Source organism: Brachyistius frenatus, unplaced genomic scaffold, assembly GCF_029030835.1.
Source record: "Brachyistius frenatus isolate BFR_SWC_R1_liver_20210118 unplaced genomic scaffold, ASM2903083v1 Contig_131, whole genome shotgun sequence".
In the NCBI taxonomy this organism is placed as follows: domain Eukaryota; kingdom Metazoa; phylum Chordata; class Actinopteri; family Embiotocidae; genus Brachyistius; species Brachyistius frenatus.
The window spans coordinates 1052136-1076279 of NW_027210730.1; the positions used below are offsets into that span (position 1 = coordinate 1052136).

The following is a 24144-nucleotide window of genomic DNA, read 5'->3' on the forward strand; positions in this document are numbered from 1 at the left end:
TGTGGTTTCAGATATTGTGTTTGCTAATATTTGAAGTGTTGCCATGGAGATTGTTGGTGGGTCGGTCGCCCATTTCAGTCCAGACTGAATTTCTCACCTTGGATGGGTACCGTGGTAAACACGCCACCTGCTAAACCAAGTGTGAGAATTGTCATAATGAGCATGTTGCTGCACTAATTTTGGTCCGGCGTTATGGAGTTCATTTCCTGCCAAAAACAAACAAAGAAACCTGTTTTGCAAATCCTCAATAATTCACAAACAAACAATGTGGCTTGAGACTACAAAGCACCAACAACTGTAGCATGTTGTTCTGCAAAAACAAATCATACCCATCAATACCTAACATGTTGATACATCATGCTTCAGAAACGACTACAGCACGTCTTACAAGTTAAAGAATTATATCCTGAAAAGACAGAAAAAAATATCATGTGACTTTCAGCACGATCTTTTTACCGTGATTGTGCTGAAGGTTTTCTCATATTCCTAAATGGTGATCCTTTCCAACAGGAACACAACAAAAACTTTAGGTAAGGACCACACTAAGGCAGGCATGTCAAATAAAAATAAAAGGATTTATTCATTATTTAATTAATTTTTCCAACTTTACACACAAGAAGTCTGAAAAAAATGATATTTGTTCGATTGCATTTCAATTTACAGAGCCTACTCATGCTCCTGCGTTGATTTAATACCCCTGTGACCTTTCCCCTCTACGTGACTCCACTCAGGTTGCACTTATGTCGAGTCAGGTAGCCGGTAATCCTCTAAGAGCTGGTAAATTTTCATTGTGCATCACCAGACTGTCCCAGATCTGGGTTGTCTCCGTCGGGACCTCCGTCTCCTCTGTGGATACGTCCACACAGTCGCTGCCGTCTCCTGTCTTCAACACAAAACCTGCCAGCCTGCTCATGCACCTCAGTTGATTACCACTTTGATTTTAATAACCGTGTGACATGTTCTCTACAACATGGCTAAGTTCAGGCCTCTAACAGCTTACCAAAGTGTCATTATAAATGTTATATTTTCGATCCAACACCGTAGTGCTGCTGTGGAGTATCGTGTATTCTGCAACCTTGACAGGATGCTCGTGAGTCCTGCTTTCAGTGTCACTGGGAATTGAGGATTTAATTCAACCTGCCAGTTGGAGTGGATGCTGTGTCGAAACCCGTTCCTCTTCCAAGACGTTCCCCTTGTGACACAACACATCGTGTGTGCACCCTCGGTAGTGAGCAATTATTCACTTTTTCTTTTGGTCGTATATTGGCATTTGTTTTTATTTTTTGACAGAGTTTAAAAAGTTTTTATCTTCTTTGGCTGTGAGGATTAGACACCGTCGTACCATTCGTTCCTCTCAGCGGGGGTGAACCAGAGCTGAACGCAGCAGCACAGTCGAGGAAGAAAGTCACCTCTTTTATAAAACCCTTCCTTTCTCACCCATGATCTTCTCACCATACAGTATACTCTCTAATGAATACAGGACTGATTATCTTGTACAGGAGAGTGTAACATCAGCGCCGTGAGGCATCAGGCATTCGTGTTGTCTGTTCCGTTTGGGGCTGAATCGTCCCGGCGTTGCAGTCCAACGCCACCCGATGTGAGGCACTTAACAAACGAGTCCAACACTTGCTGAGCTACTTGTGCGACACTGGCGGCGTCTCTCCAGGGTCACACGGGGATGGGGATGGCTCGGGTTCCATGTTCTTGCTGACCTGTTCACTACCTGCTTCTAATGGGTCATATTTTAGCTCCCGTGGCATTGACAAATGGCCCCGCTCTAAAAGCCCTGTCCGAGGTGCTGAAACTCGGTTGATCTATGACTGAATCCCGCTGATAAATGCCTCCCATCAGTTTGCGCGTGACGCCGATTCATCACGGCGCTCGGGTTTGTGTTGGGAATCCATATTGGATTTTTAATGAAAGAGAATATAATGCAATTCAAAGTCAATGGGTTTGCTAGTGTCCTCACACACGTACACACCCATTAAGGTACATTACACTCATGCCTACAAGCACACACAAAACAAACCATCTCACGCTTGTTGTGCTGTTTGAGATTGCATTGCATTTCTCTAACAGTGTTACGGCCTCGAAGGGAAAACCCTGTAATTGTGTTTAGAGCAGAACTCACGTCTGCTGCCGTATGATTCAGACATGAACACAACAAGACACACGAGTCTCATCCATACAAATTTGTACTTTGCATTTTGTGGACAACATTTTTTTTTTGAGGCCTTAGATATATCTCAAAAGACATGTTGTGTTGTAGAAACTTTACAAATTTAAAGAGAAAAGATGGTAGTTATAAGACACCACACAGGTTTAATGAAAAATGTTTGTTCATAAAATTGTTTACATTGTAGTCAGTTTTATTGTACACTAGGCTAACATGTTTGTTTTTTTTGCTGTTATAAACTATCTTGCTTGGCACCATTTAATGTAACACAGCAAAGAAAATGCTTTTTGCAGACATCAAAGGCGCGTGGACAAGGTATTTAAGACAGAGTAGTTCCTGTGCTGTGCTTTACTCTGGTTGCACTGCATGAAAGACCAGTAGCCATGTAGATTATAGTCAAAACATCTGCCTGATTAAACTCTAATGACACAGTTTCAAATACAAAATAGTCTCTGCTTTTAGCCAGTTATGCGAGTGTGGATGAATTTTCCCTTTAAAGCCGCCTTGCAGAGTTCCAGTGCAAAATGACCGACCAAAGGTTGTGGAAAGAGGGCACCTAAACTGGTCAAGTGTCCCTCAATCTACATCTTCACTTAATCCCAAAGTTAATTTCTTACTCGGAGTTGTCCGATAAGTCTATTACAGTCGCCCTCACCTTGATGCCGGACACACCAAAGTCAAGGAAAGAAGAAGAAGAAGAAGAAGAGGAGGAACGAGTGCCGGGAATCAGCAACGGTTCAGTTGACTCCGCTATCAATTTCCTGTAAAACACTTGGCTGTACAGAGACGTGTAGATCACAGAGCAAGCCACAGCAACCACGATAAATAACACAGCACAGGTAGCCATCACCAGACCGTCCCAGGGTGGGCTCGCATCACTCGGGACCACCGCCGTCTCCTTCGTGGTCACATTGACACATTCCCTGCTTGATCCCGGCTGCGTCGCGACACAAACCTGGTAGCGACTGGACGGCTTTAATTGTGTGATCCGATACTCTTTGACATCAGCAGGGAGCCGGGCTGCAGATGGCATCAAGAAGTGGCTGCCCTCTGATGAACTGGACCAGTTCAGTTGTGATAGGAAAGCACCAGCGCTCTCCCAGGAAACCATAACAGAATGAGTCTGGACAGATGTGATGTACACATGTAGGAGTTGTCGCGAAGGCAGGGAAGTGTATCCGTCCACCAAAACCAGCACAGACTTGAGGTCTGCCCCGACCAGATTGTGGGCAACGCAGGTGTATGAGCCGCTTTCCTCCTCCGTGGCATCATAAATGTCAAACGTTCCCTCCGGGTGCATATAATATTTATCGGACACGCTGCCAGGCAGGACCCTGTCGCCTGACGGCGTCACCCAGTAGATCTCGGGCTCCGGCTCACCGAACGCCCGACAATGCAGCGACACCGAGCTCCCTTTACCGACCTGGACCCGATCCGGGAGGCTCACAGGCGAGATCAGTGGGAGGCAGATCTCCGTCATCTCCCTGAAGTGCACCTGTCGGACATGCCGGCCTTGGTACTCCGGGGGTTCCTCGCAGAACAGGGAGTCCGGCTCCATGAAGCGAACGCTGGTCCTGTTCATGTTGACCCAGCGGATGACACAGTCGCAGCGGATCGGGTTGCTGTGCAGGCTCACCTCTCGCAGGTTGGGCAGGGCGTCCACGGTGCTGCGGTGCAGCGCGCTCAGAGCGTTGCTGTTGAGCATCAGCGTCTCCAGCCTGGGCAGCTTGTGGAAGGCCTGCGGGTGGATGTAGGACAGCTTGGGGTTGTTGGTGGCCTCGATCTTCGTCAGCTCCGGCAGATTGTTCAGGGCAAAACTGTCGATGGATACGAGCTCCGGCATGCTGTTGATGCCGAGCTCCTTGAGATGCGCCATGTCCATGAAGTCGCCTCTCTGGATTCTCTCAATGGGATTCTTGTTCAAATCCAGAAACTTCAGGTTCTGGACTCTCATCAGCGCTGCTCGGGGTACTCGACTCAGCAGGTTGTCAAAAAACGAGATGCTCTCCAAGTTGTCAAGACCGACCAGAGTGTTGTCTGGAATTTCTGTCAAATTCACCTTGGCGAGTACGAGGCTCCGCAGGTTAATCAGGGGTTTAAAGTTCCTGTCTGACAGATGGATGATGGGGTTTTCTCCCAGCATCAATATCTCCAGGTTCGGCAGCGGCTGAAACCACTGACTGTTGATGCTTGTTAGTCGATTGGAATTGAGATGGAGCCTCAGCAGCCTCGTCAGGCCCTGGAAGGCCCCGGAGCTAATGGAGGAAATCAAGTTGTGGTTGACGTAGAACTCCTGGAGGTTGGGCTGAGAAGCGAGGCAGCTGTCAGGAAGCTCCTGAACCCAATTCTCCTCCATGTGGAGTGACAGCAGCTGGGGGAGAGACCCCAGACAAACATCGCTCACAGAGGAAATGTTGTTCTGAGACAAGTCGATTTCACTGATGTTGGCCAAGTAATCCAAAGTTTTCTCCACATTAACAATGTTGTTTGTCTGCAGCAGCAGCACCTGTGTTTCTGAGGGGAGCCTCTCCGGTAGCGCTGAGAGGCCCAAGTCATTACAGTCCACGGTGGTAGCCTCGGTGTAAATAGAGCTGGGAGAAAACCAGGGTCGTATCTCACATCGACACAATGCGGGGCAATGAGTGGGCCCCTCAGAGGCCAGAACAAAAGCAACCAGAGACAGTTCAGCCAGCAAACAGGCCACAACTGCCGTCTCCTTCATCTTGGCCCCTTATTCCCTTCAGCCAGTAATTGGCCCGTATGGAGTCAGCTGTTAGCGCTGTTAACTTCACAAATAAAAGCTCATTTGTTACTGCAGCAAGACAGAGTGGATTTCTGCTGACGCCTGGTCCCTGAAGCTTCGGGCCCTGTTGTCTTCCAGCTCTTGGCAAAGGGAGGCAACCTTTTCCGTTCAGTCTGTGCCAGGTTGTCATGCACACTGCGATATGTCAAGGTCGATGTATCCTTCAGGGAGCGGTGCTGTGAAGTGAAGGGGTGGTTGAGGTATAGCGTGGCTCTGGCTGGGGACGATTCCTTCTGCCTTCCATCATTATTATCCTCTGTTGCTGTCACCGGTGTCAGTTTCCATCTGGGGAGACAAGACACAAAAAAGGCCAATATAACATGCTGCTGTTGAGATATAAAGGCATATTGACATTTAGGAATATTGAGACATATTAAGCCTCATTTGACATTATTGCTTTCCTCATTCCATCTGAATTGTAAGTTATGATTAACCCGAGGTTATGTATATCATTTGGCAGGTTCCAGAAATTGTGTTTTGGAGCATCTTTATGTGGCCGTCGGGGCAAGAAGACTGATGAGCTGAAGTTTTTCATCACTTTTCACTCAAAACATTCAAATAAAAGAGTCCTAGAAAAGATGGAGCTCTGAGAGGAAGCTCTAAAGTCATTGAATCAATAAAAAAAAAAAAGCATTTCAAGTCTCCACCTCCCTCCCTCCCTCCCTCCCCCCGTGTTGTAATTAGCAGATCCTCGCCGCCCCCTGAACTTCTCTTCTGTTGTGAACAATGCACCTGCGCGCACTTATCAAATCATCCACTCAACAACGTGCAGACAGTTTTCCACAAGCTGATGAACACCACCTCATGGTGCTGTACATCCTCCGTCCATGTCTGCTGTGAAGGCTTGTGCTTCTACCGCTTAGCTGCTTTCTGCATAATTCATGAGGCGCTGAATCAACGTTGGTACAGGTGATAGGTCCGTGGCGGGCTTTGCCTTTGTCGACTGCACATATTGATGTTTTGATTCATTTGTGACCTTGAGTGCAGAAGCCACGGCGGAGTCTAGGACAGTAGATGAAGCTGTCGGTGGAGGCTGGAGCGGCCGGCTGCTGATGAGAACGAGCTATGACACTTCATGCATACATTAACTTGTTCATGGCGGTCTGAAAGAGTTCCTCTGTCACTTTTTGCCCCCCGTCGTCATCTCTCTCTATGTCCATCTGTCCCTTCATCAGTAGGCACAACTTAAGTACTTTTCCTCAAGTACATTGTACTTCATGATAGTTTTCATCCAACATTTGTACTGAATAATATGTTGTTGTTTTTTTTAAATGTCCGTCGTTTCATATTCAAGGACGAGACAATTATATTTTGATTGAGAACTGAGCGCTGAATTCTGGTTTCCTGGACGAGGGGATGTTTTTAATCTGTTTCTAGTGAATCTTCCAGTGTAAGTCAGCAGAGTTTGAGTTAGCCCAGTTTAACCTGCAGGAGTTTCTGGAGATTCTTGCAACGTCAGAGAAAATGTTTCTGTTTCAAGAGACAAGATAAGATGCACAAATAACATGTAACCGTATTTCACGTTTAACGTACACAATAGAAACGGTTTCATTGAAGTCTGCGTCTCAAACTTGCAGCTGAATCATCCAGTATTTGAGGTGGTAAAGTAGTTTTTACAGCAACATACGTTTTTTTTATACTCTCTTCTTAATCCCACAAAGACCAACAGTGTCACTCTGTTTCTCAGTACTTTCCGGCGTGCTGTGTCTGAGCTCTGACAGAAGACTTTTACAAACACAAGTGTTTCGGAGGTCGTAACCGGTGTCGAGGCCGTTTGTCAGTGTTTGGGACTTTTCCTCCATCTGAGATCAGATGTGGGATCAGCTGAACAGGATGTGGGAGGCGGTCTGAAGGTGCTGCTGCAGGAGGGAACGGCCTGCGAAGTGTCTCTGCCTCTGAGGGTGGTTGTTTGTTTTTACCTCATCAGCTGTTCGCCATTCTCGTGATGCAGCGTTCACTGAAGGAGCATCACAACCCATCCATCTTTTTTATTTTACATCCAGTACTGACTCTACTAAACATGATGGCCTTTTTGCTGCTCTCTTTCTGCACTACTTAGAACTACTAACGTTCCTCTTGGTGCTTCACCATCTTTAGATTTTCATTGCCGCAGTCTTTACGTTTCTCTCAACTTCTCTTTTCCTCTCCCAGTTTCTGGGACTCGACGGCGCTGCGCTCTCATGTCCTTTTACAGGATTCAGCAGGGCGTCTACTTGTGCTAATTAGGAACAAAATGGACCCACTTTCAACTTGGGATTGATCAATATAAGAACACAGGTGTGAACAAATCTGTGGTTTAAGAACATGTCATGATTCTGAGAGACTTTTCTCAGGACTTTTGTTGAGGAATCAGAAACGTTACCAGATTGTTCCTGTTGCATGTAAACGCAGCAGCATGACACGCACAGAGCCGTGAGTACCAATTTTACGTTTCTTCATCAACATCAGTGCCTGAGTTGCACACATTATTGTGAGCGCTTCTTTGGGCGCATTTATGTTTTGACCGTAGACCTGAAACTGGAGCAGACACATCAGATTTTAAGCACTGAGCTGGCGGGGAGCTTCGATTCTGTTGTTGCGGGTGTGAAACTCGTGTGTTTTCAACATGCTGTGAGCTGGTGCAATGTCATGTTGGAGAACCCTGTTGCCATTGCACCACATTTTAGGTAGCCTGGTGCCACCCTCCACAGGGAATCGTTTGCAGCCATTTCATCCTGCTGGGTGTAGACCTCGGGTTCATTTTATCCAGTCAGCATGCGGCGAAACTGGCCACGGGCCATGTCCACCAAAGGTGTTTTTTCCTGAGCACAGCATATTTTTAAAGTTGTTTTTAATGAACGCCAGCAGACGTGCCTTCTTCGGGAACACCTCGCCCGGCTCATTGCTTCATCGCTGGAGACTTTCTGAAGCATTTCAAGGGTCTCTGTTGACGGATTTCCAGAGTTAGACTGAGGTCTATTGTGAAATTGCAGATGCGTTGAACCGGTGGTCACAAATACAACTCTGTGCTGATGTTGATCAAGCAACGTCAAATGGACTTCTTGCTCACGAAGGTTATGGCTTCCTTCTGCTCCATGCCACTATACATAATGTCTGTATATAGAGCTGTCTGTCTGTCTCTCCCCTCTGAGTGAAGCATCACACACCCCTACAGCTGCAGTGACAATAACGTTAAAACTAATTAATCCGCCATTTCAGCTCAGAACTCCTCATCCAGTCAATATATGATGAGGCTCCATTAGACAGTTGTTGTTGTTGTTTTGTTTTTTCTTTCACATTTACACATCCTTACAAGGCTGCCCTCCATTTCTAATCATTCATCTTTGTTTTGCTCTTAATAAAACCTTCCATCTCCGTTGGAGAGGAGGAAGCTGCAGTGCTGTACCTCGCATAACAGAGATGGAAACAACAGGTTAATGTATAGTATTAAGGTAACAACTAAAACAACGTCCATACTGATGAAGCAGCCTGGCTTGAATGTTAAATGGACTGTTTAATAGTGGATGTTTTCTCTTTGGGTTGGAGAGACGTTGCTCTCAGGAGACGCTGCCGTATGCTAATTTCATTTCTCCTGTTTACTTCCACGATGCTCACACACTCATTTCCCTCTTATTACTTAACTCTAAAAGCCTGCAATGACTTCCTTCATTTCCCCTTTACACACACACACACACACACACACACACACACACACACACACACACACACACACACACACACACACACACACACACACACACACACACACACACTCGTGCAGACACATAAAATGGAGAGCAGAGTGGTGAATGACACTTATGATGCTACAGCTTGAATATAGTTATTGTTATGAGTGTATGTTGGATGAGGAAAAAGAGCAACTTGTGTTTATTGTTTGTCAACTTCATCAGGTTTTAAATGTTCTTATTTTTACTCAAAAGCCAATTTTATGGAAATGAGCTCCAGATTTGATCCAATGTTTACAGCGACATATGCAGCATACAGTAGTTGGCAGCTGGGATTCAGATTCCAACCAGCGGGAGGTGCGACGTGTCCCGGAGGTTGTGTTCACTTTAACTTCATCTATCAGGGCTGAACTACCGTTCACACTGCGTTTGTGTTCTTGGATTTGTCAGCGACTTGGGGCGATTTTTCATGTTACAATTAATACTACATACAAGCTAACACTTACTGGATGGTATATTCATTGATTCCCATGTCATTTTAGCATTAGTATATTTAAATTTGACACTACATGTCTGAAACTGAAGATTTGTTTCATCTTTGGTATAATAAGATGAACTGTGAAACGGAGAAAGCCTGAAGGTAATGCTGGTATTTGTATGGTTTTGTGGTATTTAGTGAATGTGGATTTAACATTTAAAAAAAACAGTGTAATTTGTTTCGGTTCCACAAACACAACAGTTATGCAATTTTCTATCTATTAATATATTGTGTTCCCATGAAAGTTAAAAAACACAGTTGTTTCCTGGATGATATCCCGACAATAAGACAAACCTGTCAATATATATATATTTTTATTATCTTCTCTCACCTTTTATGACTACTACCAGTTGGAGCAGCTGTGAACACAGTGAAGCAAAACACAGGCCAGACAACCCGTGCAGTGTCTCTGAACACATGACAGTCGGTATCACACACACACACTGCTTTGGACGCCAGTGTTTGTTGACATTCTTGTCTCCGGGAGTTAGCGCCTGGACGCTTCTTTCTAATGACATCAGACAGGTTGTGAAAGACGGCCAGCTCTACTCAACACGCAGTCGGCTTTGTGTCTGAGCTCATTCAGGTTTCCTCGGCTCAAAGTACACATCTGCTTTCCTAAAATACTGGTCAGTTATTGGTACTTCTGAATAAAATGTTTGACTTATTGTCCAGTTTGTGACCAGGTTAGTTAGCCATGACTAAGCGTTAATCACCACTTTCTGTATGTCGATGAAGTAGTTTCATGGTCTGACTGGCCACTGATAACATGTAACCATGCAACCCAGTATCACGGCAAAGCGTGAAATAGACACGCCTGTCCACTACAGCAAAACGTGAGACAGCCACGCTCTGGTCTGTCTGGGCAGTTTTGTCCCAACCATGTGTTTTCCCCAAAAGTTTCATTTTCCTGTAAATCACATGGCTGTACGCATGCAGTAGGTTTCATTTTCGTTCACTACAGGAAAATGTGAAACTGTCACGCCTACAGAAGCCAAATTGTGGCTATTTGACATTTTTCTGCAGTGGACGGGCGTGTCTATTTCACGTTTCGCCGTGATACCGGGTTGAAACATGACAACCAGATTGAGTAATGTCACATATACAAACCCTCTCTTTTAGCTCATGTTTCTCTTTTCTGAATCCAAACTGTCCAATTTTACCAAAATACCAAACGCTATCTTTGAACACCAGCCTTGCAGGATTATTACTCGCTATGCAGACTAGTGAGGCAGTAAAGCTCCAAGTCATAGCCTTTTACTTGACATCCCAAGCTCCACAGCGTCACTCAAAGCTGTATTTTCCTGAAACGTCATGACCTCAGAGGTCAGAGGTCATAGTCTCTGCATTTATTTCGCTGCGTGGAGAAAGAGCGGATCTCCTACTGAGGGAACAGTCAGCGTTATCTGGCCGTGGCATTAGCTTTTCCCACTCGCAGCACATCGAGAGACGCTCCAACACACAGAAAAAGAAAAGAAATATCCCGTTGTTGATAAAAGTATTCGTAATGCATTATACAACCTACGTACAGACCTGAGAGCGGCTGTGTTTAAACCAGCAGCACCGTGAGACGAGGCACTTATTTAAATGCTGAGTATTGACATTCTGAGAATGGATTTAATACACCCCAAATGTGAAATATTTATGTTTCCTATAGAGTGCAGAAAGAAGCCGAGTGCTGAAGCTCCCGGGGTGCTGCCGTCCTAACGTGGCAGACATTTCATAAAGTGCTCCCATTCCCCGATGTTTTATTCAGGACTCGGCGTGCTGCTATCACTCCCCTCTGAGCTCCTGCAAGGTGAAAACCATGTGACTCCGATTCTGAGTAATCATCAGGGTTCAGATTTATGGGTTGATTTGTGATTAAAGGACACTGAAAGATCCACTCAACACTTCAGATGAAAACTCTTCTTGACATGTTGGCATTTCAAAGAGTCAAAGTCTTTCAAAGCAGATATTCCACAGATTACATAATGTCCCATTAAAGGTTATCACCACTTCACCGATGTGCTATAACGCCTACTGAAACATTCGTTTTTCCATCTGTCGTGGGTAAACGTTGTTGGACGGTTTCTTTTTGGTCCGTTTTGTGGTTATTGTTGTCATTTCCTACTTTGTGCTGCATCCTGCAGACAAAGTTAAAACAGCCTGCTGTGTTTTAGTCATTAAAAAGCACGAGTCCTCCCATTTATTGCGTAATTATTTCACATATAGTGTCTGTAGCAGGAGGACAATGTATTTATTTTCCAAACTAAAAGACAGCAGGGGCAGATGGTGATTTAGTGATGTGTTTTACTATCCGGAGTTTGCACATGGGTATTATATTTAGAAAATTGACCGGGATTTTATTTTATTTTCTCGACACACTTCCTCTCCCGGCCGATCTGCTCTGTTCAGGTCGCCACGTCGCCGAGCGCTTTCCATCAAACAGAGACTAGCCGCCTATCTTTAGTGGTTGAATGCAGGTGAATGAAATCAATGTTTTGGTTCTCACAGCGTGGAAACATGACATCAAAACATGCACAGCAACGGCTTTTTCTAAAAACACGTCCCCTTAGCTGCAGATAATCCGTAGATACTGCATCACTCTGAGCCATTTTCCTTGTGACCATTTTAAGACCATAAAAAAAGCTGCAGTAAAAAGCTGTTTGCCGTCAGGTCTGTGGATTACCCACGGTATCAGGGAGAGCAATTTTATAAATGGGTAAATGTCACATGTTACAACACTGTGAATGTCATGTAACTGTTTGTTTTTGCAACTAAAATAGAGATCTGCTTCATCACATATCTGCTCTATTCGACTGGAGCACTCAGTGCTGAAGATAAATATGAATAAATAAACACGAGCTGACACATTTACTGTTCAAGCATCCAAACATGGCTCTGATCACCTGACCTTTCCTTTGGATGAGATATCTTGTTAATAACTCAGCTGCCCCCCGATGGTTGAATGACCGTCAGATCCTCTGTGATGTTTATTAGCAGCTGTGTCTTTTTTCCATTAGACCTGGCTGAAAGTCTCAGTTTGACCCCCCCCCCCCCCCCTCGCAGCATGCTACTGTCCTTCAACCCCTCAACCTACCGAGAAAAGTGCCTCTGACTAACATAGCGAACACCCACCGATTTCATGTAAGCTGACCTTTCACCTCTCCGTGGCTGAGAGGAAACTACATTTCTCTTTTGCACATCAGCAGTGGAAAAAAGAATAAAAATATCTCGAAATGAGCTCATGTACTTTTACCTTTCAAGGACATCTCATGCAGCACATCTCAGCTTCAATCCAATTTATTTCTAAAGTGCTATCTAAGCTGCTCCAGACAAGATTTTGATGTAAAAAATAATACGTTTTATCTGCCTGAAGAGTGTCGGCACCGACTGAGGATTCTCCCTTTGTCCAAATGACTTTGTGCTTCCAACACCGGAGGGAAATGAGCCTGTCCTCGCAACAAAAACAACACCTGGGGTTTCTTCAAGTGACGCGGTATGTATGTTTTTGCCATGTTCATGTCATGATTTACATGAAACATGAGCAGCCAAATCTTTTGGCAAACAACAGATTCTGTTGTTCAGTCTTGATGAAAATGTTCTCCAACCAGGAAGTTCCCACAATTTCAGAGTGAGGGAGCGCTCTGTCTCCATGACAACAAACTCAAGAAACCTCCAAACCCACAAAACGAGGACAGCAGTTTACTGGCTTTATTAAACATGAATACTAAACCTCTCTGAAAAACTAAAAAAAATAATGAGAATCATTGAATTAGTTATGAAATCAATACACAGAACGACTAACAAGCAATGTGTCAAATAATTCAAACTTATTTATTCTATTTTTCTCCTGTCATCTTCTGCAAAACTTATTTCCCTTGCAGAACTTCCTTTATACTAATATCATTTACTATAATCATGCAGATCATTGGGGCATATTTCAATGTAGGCTGTTTTAGATGAATGCTGTTTTGTATAAATGTGGCTATGTATAATAATATAGAATATAAATAGGAACTAGAATAGATAGACCCTGGGTTTATTTCTAAAACGTATTCGTGATCTAGTCTTACCTGTCCAGGATGTGATTGCTTTTATTTGAATCTATACAGGAAGACCAACAAATCAAATGTTGGGTGTACTGAAATGAAAGATTACGATTTAAAACTTGAGATAAGATCTTCGTAAGCAACTCCACAAAATACCACTACGTAAAGTTGCCTTGTAGTTTGATTTGACAGATTCCTGCCGCTGCTTCGCAGACAGAGTGATGATTTATAAAAAGAGAAAGCTGGAACTAATTCATTAGCAGAGGAGGAGTATTTCCTCCACCTGTTCCTGCTGAGCGCTGCAGTAAATCTGTAGGCATGAGAGTCTCATACGGAGAGTGAATTTAGCGCCGGATGATGCTGACGTCAAAGCTCAATCATAAGGAGGCAGATGGATTTCATCTTGGCATCTACTTAAACTTGTACTTATGCATGCGAGGGAAGAGCGAAGAGGCATAGTGGAGCAGTGGGAGTTCACTCTGTTCAATGAAACTGTTTGAATAAGTGCATCGAAAAAAGCACCAAAATGTACAGAAAGACCGGCTCTCATACCTGAGCAGTGACTGAACACCTGTTCTCCACTGGATCAGAAAAAGATCACGTTCTATTGAAGTTAAGAAAGGAGAGACTGCAGAGAAATCGAGATGATATCTTTCAAAGTTACAGCGTTTAGTACAAAACTTCCTTTTATTTTCTACCATCTCACAACTGCAGCTCAAAAGTGAAACTCAGAATAGTTTTACAACGTAAAGACTTGTTTTCCTTTCTTAGACTGCTGAAGCCTTTTATGAGCCTAAGTTTGGGATGTTTATTTGTACTAAACAAGGACTATTGATTTCCTCTAAAAGTGCATTAGAAGAGGATCTATAATTAACCCGTATGAACATGATTACAGCAAACAGAAACTGTTTCGATGTACAACCTCGTTTCCCAAAAAAAGTTGGGATGCTGTGTAAAAGAAATGTAAATAAAAACAGAATGCAATGATTTGCAAATCATGTAAACCCATATTTAATTTAAGAATAAACCAAAGACAACATATTAAATGTTGAAAATGAGAACATTTATTGTTCTTTGAAAAATATATGCTCATTTTGAATTTCATGGCAGCAACAGCGTCACACCTTTTTTGGAGACAGGATTGTACTGATGGGCAGCTGAATGAAAAGTTTAAACATTTTAAAGAAATTGTATTAAAAAAAAAAATTAAAAATTTTTTTTTAAAAAGACTCCTACATTAACGTGCTAAAAGTTATGATTGATTACATTACTGAGCAGCTGTCATCCTCATAAAATGAGATTACTGATTAATCGTCTTTTAATAAACTTGTGATCAAACCAGATAAGTAGGTCTTTATGTGATCATGAGACTGAATGCAATCTGGACTCAGTCTTGAATAAAAGCAGCGCACACACACACACACACACACACACACACACACACACACACACACACACACACACACACACACACACACACACACACACACACACACACACACACACACGAACAGGTTGGGGTGTTGGACCTTCCATCTGTGCTGTTTGTTTTGGGATATCTTTGTTTTTCTTGATCTTCTCTCTGCAGAGATGTGACTGTTTGCCTCCTCTGGTTCAGGAATATCTAACATTAAATGATGTTGACATCTGACTGGGAAATGTTGCACCAGTCTGCCCAGTTAGAATTCATTATAGTGAGGAAGGGAAGCAGTGAAGACTTGAATAACTTGGACCGGTTTGGTTTTAACATATGACACGATGCTAAAATCTTAAAATCACGAATCACCCATCTTTGTACATCAGATATCTTTGTTCATCAGATATCTTTGTTCATCAGACATCTTTGTTCATCAGATATTTTAGTTCATCAGACATCTTTGTTCATCAGATATTTTAGTTCATCAGATATCTTTGTTCATCAGATATCTTTGTTCATCAGATATCTTTGTTCATCAGATATCTTTGTTCATCAGATATATTTGTTCATCAGATATCTTTGTTCACCAGATGTCTTTGTTCGTCAGATGTCTTTGTTCGTCAGATGTCTTTGTTCATCAGATATATTTGTTCATCAGATATCTTTGTTCCAACCAGACTGAGCTAGCTGTGCAGTTTAGTGTTTCTATGTTCTGTATTTATTCAGTTGGAGACCACAAATCCTCTCTGTTGCTAGGTGGTTGCTAAGGGTCGGACTACTTCCTGGAGTAGTAAACATTGCATAGGTTACATAAGAGTGTTCAGACGCAACTGGTTGTTTTCCAGTTGTTTATCATACGTATTGCCACGGAAACAGAAAACTTTTTATATTTTGAGAGTGAATTGCTCCACAATTTGAATACATTTTGATTACATGTTTTATTTAGTTGGTAACTTCTTGTATATTTGCAATATTACACTCACGGTTGTCCTTTAATGTCATTATTGGCATGACAGTGCAAGTAATATTGCTGGTTCATCTACTGGTTACTTTACTCTCAAATGACTGTTGATGGTCGGCCAGGTTAAATGAAAAAATATCAATACATTCAATGAGAATGGTTCGACTTTCAGTTTGCTTTGAAATGAACATCATTTAGAACCAATACATTGATTAGACTCATTATCACCGGCTCAAGTTCACAGCAGAGACGTGAGCAGAACAGTGTGCACATCTCCGTTTCCTGTTTCCTCCCACTCTGTTTTCTTTCATTGATTTCTCTGGCTGTTACTGACATGAAACACAAAGGCTGTTGTTGCCAGAACATCAAGATAAGATCACAACTTCTACCTTGAATCCCCTCTTCCCTCCCTCCTTCTCTCCTGCCTCCATCCACCATCAATTCACTATTAAACGACCTCTCCGCCCATTCCTTCCCTCCCCTCCTCAACCCCTGCTACACCACCCTGCTCGTTAGCATTAGCATTCTTACTTAGCCTCCACTCCCACGAGTCTCGCTTCTCTTTAATCAGCCGCCCGTCTACTTTTAATTAACCTCACGTTCACATGCATGTCGAACACACAGCGCAAACACACACGGGCGAACAGCGTGACCTCTGTTTGTTGCTTCATGATGGTACATGTGTAAAGCTGCAGTCACCTGAGTGTTCAGTGTGGAGGAGGCGGCAGCAGATGGGTTTTTACATCGACTCCGACAGGTCGCTGCATATAAAACTGCCGGTGCTGCGTTATATTTTCACACTCGGTTTCATGTGTGGCTCTGACTGATGGTGAGCCGGGCCGGAGGCTGCAGACGCCTTCGGCAGATTCAACCAATACAGTTACATAAAACAGTGTTGGGACAAAAATCAACCAGCCGAGGAGCCAAAGAATTACTGTTTGTCTGCTTTTACCGACATTTACGTCCGTTCTGTCCAGTTAGGCACCAGATGAGTGTCACCAGTCTCCGGTTCCTGAGTTGGTGCGATGAATAACGGCCACAAACATGTTTTTGCAGAACATTTGACCTTCATCATTTTATCCTAACAGATGTTTCTGTGTACTTTTCTCATACTTTGTGCATGAATTCTGGAGTTATGGCTACAAACGAGTTTGTGAGGTCACTGTAACCTTTTTGGCCCCAGAAAATTGAATCAGGTGAGCTTGTGGCCAGGTGGATGTTTGAGCCAAACCTGAAGAAAATCCTTCAAGAAACGAACTCCGACTTTCGCTCAAAGCTTCAGTTTTCTTCGCTTTCAATACAGTCTGGTAACTCGGCTGGTGTTAGCGATTGCACAGCCACGGACCGATCAGCAACCGCTGTCGGTGGTGAACTGCATTTGTCCCGCCACTCCTTCACTGTGATTGGACGGCTGGTGATCGTGAGGAAGACAGGAGGACACATTGTTAAGCTCTCACTGACCGGAAAAAAAAGACCGAACGTTTAGCGTGAAGCTTCTAGCTTTTATTAAAACAATTTTAAAAATATGCCGTAGGTAGTTGCAGCGGTAGCAGAGCGTCGGCCGGTTTCGGCGCATTCTGATTGGTTGAAACTAACGAGGTCGACGCCCAGTTGGATGAAACGACTGAAAGCGATTCTCGATGGAATGCGTGAATATTGGGTCGGGTTCACATCCGGTTAGTCGCCGACACGGAAGCATAACAAATAAATCCATCAATATCTTACTGTCCAAAAAAGGTTTTATTCTACATATTTCCATCCTCTGTCTGTGGCTCTCAGCTCAAAGCCCATTGGTTCATACTGAGGACTTTAAGAGAGGCTCAGTACTAAAGCACCAGTTCTTCATGATATGTTATGTAACATGTCCTAAAATATTGTGTCTACAACATCTCCACATGTTAACTCTACAACATTTAAATTAAACAACATCATACATCAGTGGTCCATTCTCTCCAGAAAGATATGTGGAAGAAATGTCGCTCCTACCGCTAAGTTTAAAAAAATTAAATCCTTTTCTGATCTTGTATTGCTGTCGTGAAGGTCTGGTGATGGTTTGGCACGGACCAAGTTGGTTAGGAAAGATCATATTTGTAGTTAAAATATCATATTTTGTCAAAGTTAGTGTAGCTGCATTGGGGCTACACTAAAAACCAGGTGGTTGAGGTTTGGGAATGACGGCAGCCATTATTAGAAATCATTGTTGACTGTCAGTAGAAATGAGAAATAAACAGCAATCTCCAGCGGTGAAGTCCCACGTCGCTCTTTTACTCTCCGTGGAAACAGTCTTAACTGCTCGAAGGCATTTTCACTTCAACGTAAACATACAGTGTTTCTGGGTCTTTGTGTGGTGACGAGTGATCCGTCTCCATGTGGGTGTTCAGGGTGGAGAAGGGTGGAGAAAAGAAATCTACTTTAGTATTCGTAAAACCTCCTGATGCTCGTTTACAAGATACAAACTTCAAAACACGTCCCTCCACCACCCTGACCTCCTCCACCACCACCACCCCTGACCTCCACCACCCCCACCCTGACCTCCACTACCACTACCCTGACCTCCTCCACCACCACCACCCCTGACCTCCACCACCCCCACCCTGACCTCCACTACCACTACCCTGACCTCCTCCACCACCACCACCACCACCCTGACCTCCACCATCACCACCACCACCACCACCCTAACCTCCACCACCACCACCACTCTGACCTCCACCACCACCACCACCACTCTGACCTCCACCACCACCACTCTGACCTCCACCACCACCACCACCCTGACCTCCACACCCTCACCTGCCACAACGGAAAAATAGAACGTATTTTCTTATCAAATTGCTCAGTCAGTCTCCACCATCACTTCTACGTAAGCAGGTTCTACACAGTCAATTATAAAAAGATAACTCTGCAGTAGCACATTTTACGGTCAGATATAGTTCATGCAAAAACATAATTGACAAAAAGACTACAATAAAATATCTGCAGGTGTTATCATATCCAACAATAGAAGATCTAGATAGTCTCGACTGAAAAAAAACAAGATATAGCATGAATGTCTTTCCCTTATAAAGATGAAGATAAGAGCTTAAAAGTGAAGGTCGTGAAATTACCCTGAAAGTAACCGAGGGTTCATCGTGTTCATCTCTTTTGCACTAGAGATAAAAAATATATATATATATATATATATAAAACTGCTGCAGCTGGAAAGATTTAAACGAGAATATTGTGTGTTTTTGCTGCTTTCATATCGACTCTATAAATGTGATGGCGTTTTAAAGAGTGAACACATTTTTGCACATTTAAAGTTGGATAAAGATAACTTTTTTGAAAGTTGCCCGACAACTCTAACAGCTCCATCTTTACACCAGCATCCAACAAAATGTAACTACACCCGTCTGAGCACCCTTTGGCATGTTGGTGTTGGACTTTGAAGGAGCTGTGATCCGGTACATTGTCGGCATATTATTATTTTGTTGGCAGGGGAACGCTAATGCACGACTGACCAACAAAAACCTGCTTTTAAATGGTTTGTTTCTGTTATTTCAAGCGCACATTATTAAGATAGTTATGTGAATACACTCTGCTTGTTACACACACACACTAAAAATAAAAAGATTCCAGTGTGAAAGATTATTATTGTGAACATCAATCTGCACACAAGCAGATCTGTTTCCTCTGCAGAGTTCTTTTCTATTACTTGGCAGATACGCCGTGATAATGGCAATCCGCCAAGGTGTGAGCGTGCCGAGCTTTCACAGGGAATGGGAGATGACACTATGATTGATTTGTTTCATGTTATGCCCAAAACACACCAATGATTAATGAAGAGAATAAGTACCACCGCTTTGAAGCATGTGCCGTATTTTGAGCTCAGATTATCCGCTGATAAACGAGCACAAGGTGACATGGACACATTTGAAACGCATTTGCAGGATGCACTTTAAACCGTGTGCTTAGATCATTAAAATATACACAGCAGAGTTTTAGTGCTGTGGTCTGTCAGAGGTTTTGAATGTAGGTGAACCTGTTGTTTCTAAAGCAACATCAGGATCTGAGAGGAAACAACAGACGTGCTGAAATCTAAATGTTGACATCTCAATATCAATAGGAGACTCAGCAAAGGTGATCATGTTTGTCAGAAGCAACTCCATCTCATTACGATTTCTCTCTCTGCGTGAATACCAACGAGGAATATTCCCTTATATTAATATCTGCTCTATAACCCTTTATAGCTTCCAAACGATGCAGTATATTGTGCTCTCGTCCTCTGAATCCCATTAGCACCACAGTGTGTCTGTTTCTGCCCAGTTTTTCTTTGAAATTCGCCCAACAAATGCAAATACATCAAATTGCTTGGATTGAAAATACAAAACACTGTCACATTTGAGACATCCTCATTTTTCTGGCAGTGGCATTTACTGCGGAAGTGTTTTGGTATAGACAGTATTACCATTTGTTTCATACTGCATTTGCTTTTTGAGAAATTCTCCTTTTAGCATATCTCAAGGAAATGGAGTAAATATTGCAGAAAAAATTATAAAGTTATTACAAAGTTTGAGATAGACCTTCTTTTCTAGAAAATATTGCTTTTACATCTAAATTTGAAAAATATAGAAATAATTGTCAGACAGGTTTTTTTTATTCAATGTTTTTAGGCCCAGAAAATTAGAGATATACATGAAAACAACTCAACTTATTTCCCTGCCAAAATTGAATCCTGGCAAAATAGACACACAAAAAAACCCACTTTTTTTTTAGAATGTAGAAAAATGACAAAATATACAACTAAAATGTAGAAATTCACATGTTTGTGTAAATGTAATAGGTTTGGTGAATGAATCCAACTTATCCAAGATATTTATATTTATATTTATATAAACCTTTACATTATTCCAGGTTTCTTCATTATCTGGAGTGGAGGAAGCTCCTTTTTAAGTGAAAGTTCTGTAAAACAGATTTTCTCTGATATCTTTGTTATTGTTGCGACTATAAAAGTGCTCATTGTGCAGAATATTCCCCGTCATATTATTGACTCATTATTATTGATGAATTGAGTTGTAATAATGTAGGAATTTTAATGTTGAATGTGTGACATATGTTATCACATGTCGAACATTACATACAGCATGAATGAGAAATACTCAGTTGAAGTATAAGGACACAAAATAGCAGTCAAGTACATTACTTTGAGTAGATTTACTTTGATATTCTGCCACTACTTGTTGGACCTTCAGTCCTGCAACTAATTCTTAATGTTTCAGTGCTAAATATTTGATCGACTTGGATGTAATTTGTGGTGTAAACTCAGGCTGGTCCGGTCAACGTGTCCTGGAACAGTCTGGGTCCAATTCAACACAGAATTTCTATTGAGATTTATTTTATTACCGGAGAGCTTAACTCATCAAATTACTGTATGGCTGCTCCAATAGAAAAATGATTATCAGTGATTAACAGGCGGTGTGTCAAATACCAGCTCCAGATTTGTAAGGTAACCTTGTTCTTGAAGGGAGGCATTGTGTCGACATACAGTAACTCCTGTGTGACTGTTTGTGCCCATTAAAAGAAATCCTCCTCTGTTCATCTCTCATTCAGAGAGAATACCCTGAGAAAATGGCCTGCACTGTCATTACTTAATTAGCACAAAGTCACGTTGGAGTAATTCTCACGCTTTTGTCACTTAAATAAGGATAGTCTGTTTTCCTCGTACCATCTAATCAGAGCAAATGTGAAGCGAGCCCTCTGAGAAATCATGAGAGGAAAATCAAGGATGAACACTGACGTACGACTTGTGGAGCTCCGGAGAGAAGACGGCTGCGTCTTTAGTGTCGGAGTCTGGCGCTGCTGCATGTCGATGTAAGCAAACCCGAGAGCGTGTTTGTCGTCAGGAGGCTTCAAACTCTTTCACTTGACCCCCATTTGGGGGAGGAGGGGGGCAGCGGGCTGGATGTCAGTGGGAGCACTTAGAGCTCTGCTATTAATTATGAGCGAGGTTTAAATAGAGCAGTAGTGAGGAGGGAGACACGGGGAGGATCTGCTGAATTAGGCAGCCGGTGGTGTGGACGTCCCCCCTCCTGTTCGCGCAGATCACCCTGAAGCCGATCCGGTGACCTGCACGTCTCTACTCTGCCGGCGCCGGGACACATGCGGGCAGCGCCGGGACACATGCGGGCAGCGCTGCGCCTCATCACATGTCGCCTCATCACATGTCGCCTCATCACATGTCGCCTCATCACACGCCAGTCTGTCCACACCGGCTCAAAGCGCTCCGGAGGCATCAGTTTCCAGGGGGCCATGTATTCTCCTAATGTCTTTAAACCTGCCTCTCACCCTTTGACGCATCTCATCCCTGAATCTCTCCTGCTTCTCATCACTTTGACCCCCTTCAGAAAGATAAAAAATGCCCCCCTCCTGTCCGCTAAAACCGGCTTTATCAGCTCTTGTTGCACATCAGACCTTTCTCTGACTTCAGGGGATGAACCTGTGGAGTGACACTGACAAGACTCCGCCGCCTCCGACACATCTTCCTCTCTTTCAGCAAGAAAGCACGCGACAAAAAGAGGCAAAAACAGCTATCAGAGACTCATCGTTCACATCAGCACGAGGACTGATGGAGGAGCTGCAGCGTCCTCACACTCATTCAAAACCTGCGACAAAAAAAATCCCCAGCCCTCTTTTCTTATTCCCCTCAGCTGTCAGAGCCGCAGGCTGAGTCGCCACAGAGCTCAAGGACTACCGCAGTCCTCCCAACACACACACACACACACACACACACACACACACACACACACACAAACAAGTCATATAGAAGTCAAACACTCACCAGCAGAAGCGGTTTCCATCACGTCCCATGCACCATGCAGCAACACAGACTCAGCAGGTATTCCTGGCATGGCTGCAGCAGCATGGAGCATGTGTGTGTGTGTGTGTGTGTGTGTGTGTGTGTGTGTGTGTGTGTGTGTGTGTGTGAGAGTGTGAGAGTGTGTGTGTTATTTAAGGCATACAGCGCTGCATGTTAACATCCAGAAGCAGCAGCAGCTATTTTTCTTGTTTTTCCTCGAGTATCTCCAAGAACAAACGTCTTCTCTCTTCTGCTCTCCACAGCGACAGAGATGTAGGGGAGAGAGAGAGAGAGAGAGAGAGAGAGTGGTGTGTGTGTGTGTGTGTGTGTGTGTGTGTGTGTGTGTGTGTGTGTGTGTGTGTGTGTGTGTGTGTGTGTGTGTGTGTGTGTGTGTGTGTGTGTGTGTGTGTGTGTGTGCGGAGGGGGGCACTGAGTGAGAGAGAGAGAGGGAGGGAGGGCGAGAGACACTGAGAGTGAATGATCCTTCCTCTCCTCCACTGTTGGAGAGATCATCCATCACTCTATTACACATGCACACACACACACACACACACACACACACACACACACACACACACACACACACACACACACACACTGCACGAACACACGCACAAGTCCACACATTGATACATTCCAGCTCCCCTGGGAATCAGCCAATGAGTGCTCAGCTCCGAAGCTGTGGGTGAATCCAATTGGCTTAGCAAGCTGCCTGTCAGCCGTGAGCCCCTGTATCCCCACGGCAACGGGAGAGGAGGGGGAGATGATGTTGGAGGAGGGTGGGGGGTAGCAAGAGAAGGACAAGTAGGAGAAAGAAGATGAGGAAAGGAAGGATGATTGAAAGAGGAGGATAGAGGATGAGCAAGAGAAGGGAAGGAAGAGGAGGAGGAGGAGGAGGAGGAGGAGGATGAAGATGAGGGAGAAACGGTGTACGAGGAGGAAGTTGAAAAAGAACCAGAAGAACAGGTGGAAGGAGAGAGACAAGAAGAAGCAGGAGAGGAGGAAGGTGAAGCCTCGTCCGTCTCCGTGACAGAGGTCATTGTGACTGCAGCGGTGGGGGGGGGGGGGGGGGTTAGATTAGTTAGAGTTCTTTAGGGTTCACATTAGGAACCAGATCCAGATTCTACTGGTCCAAAACAGCACTGAGAACTTGTGGACCTTTAGATGCTGGTGGTTCCAGTAACGACCTTCAGCTGCTCAAAAACACACTTCAGTCATTGTGGAACATCACGAGGACGTTCAGGAATCTGATTTGTAGCTTCGTTCCACATCTCTGAATTACCACCAAGATCTCCGTGTTTATTTTTTTGTGATGCAAAGAGCTGAAGTGTTCTTAATGACAACTGTCTCTGATTTTGGAAAAGCAACGAAGCCGAAGAGAGACAAGCGTACAAAACAATAATGGTACAATTGAAGAATCGATCAGCACCGGTATCAATTTCATTTCGTCTGCCTCTATTTTCCTCCCATCTGTGGTTTAGACATCAGATTCATGCTGAAGTCACCGCAGGTGTAGACGCACAATCAGTTGTCAGTGATACGTTCACCTTCGCTGTGTTAGTTAAATGTTATTGAACATTGGAGAGGCAGAATTATGAAGCGTTTTGTGAGTTAAGGAACAAAACTGCAGTCAATATAGCACTGAGCTTCAAAACATATCTGCTGTTGCAGTTTAGTTGTGTAGCAACATGATTTCAGTGAGACAGTGTTTATGA

The 24144-nt window shown here is 43.7% G+C and overlaps 2 protein-coding genes across 3 annotated transcripts in view; one reads left to right on the forward strand and one right to left on the reverse strand.

The window, feature by feature from the left end:
• immp2l (inner mitochondrial membrane peptidase subunit 2) overlaps nt 1–24144 on the forward strand; it is a 121221-nt gene that overhangs the window by 82379 nt on the left and 14698 nt on the right. The window lies entirely within an intron of this gene.
• lrrn3a (leucine rich repeat neuronal 3a) lies at nt 557–22702 on the reverse strand. Its single transcript, XM_069714463.1, has 2 exons — nt 22412–22702; nt 557–5264 (listed from the first exon to the last, which is right to left on the reverse strand). Exon 2 carries the CDS (start codon nt 4896–4898, stop codon nt 2790–2792), a length of 2109 nt encoding a protein of 702 aa, XP_069570564.1. The 5' UTR covers nt 4899–5264; nt 22412–22702; the 3' UTR covers nt 557–2789.

What these genes read in the sequence shown, in the direction of transcription:
- lrrn3a (XM_069714463.1), bottom strand. Translation starts at nt 4,898, where the DNA reads ATGAAGGAGACGGCAGTTGTGGCCTGTTTGCTGGCTGAACTGTCTCTG.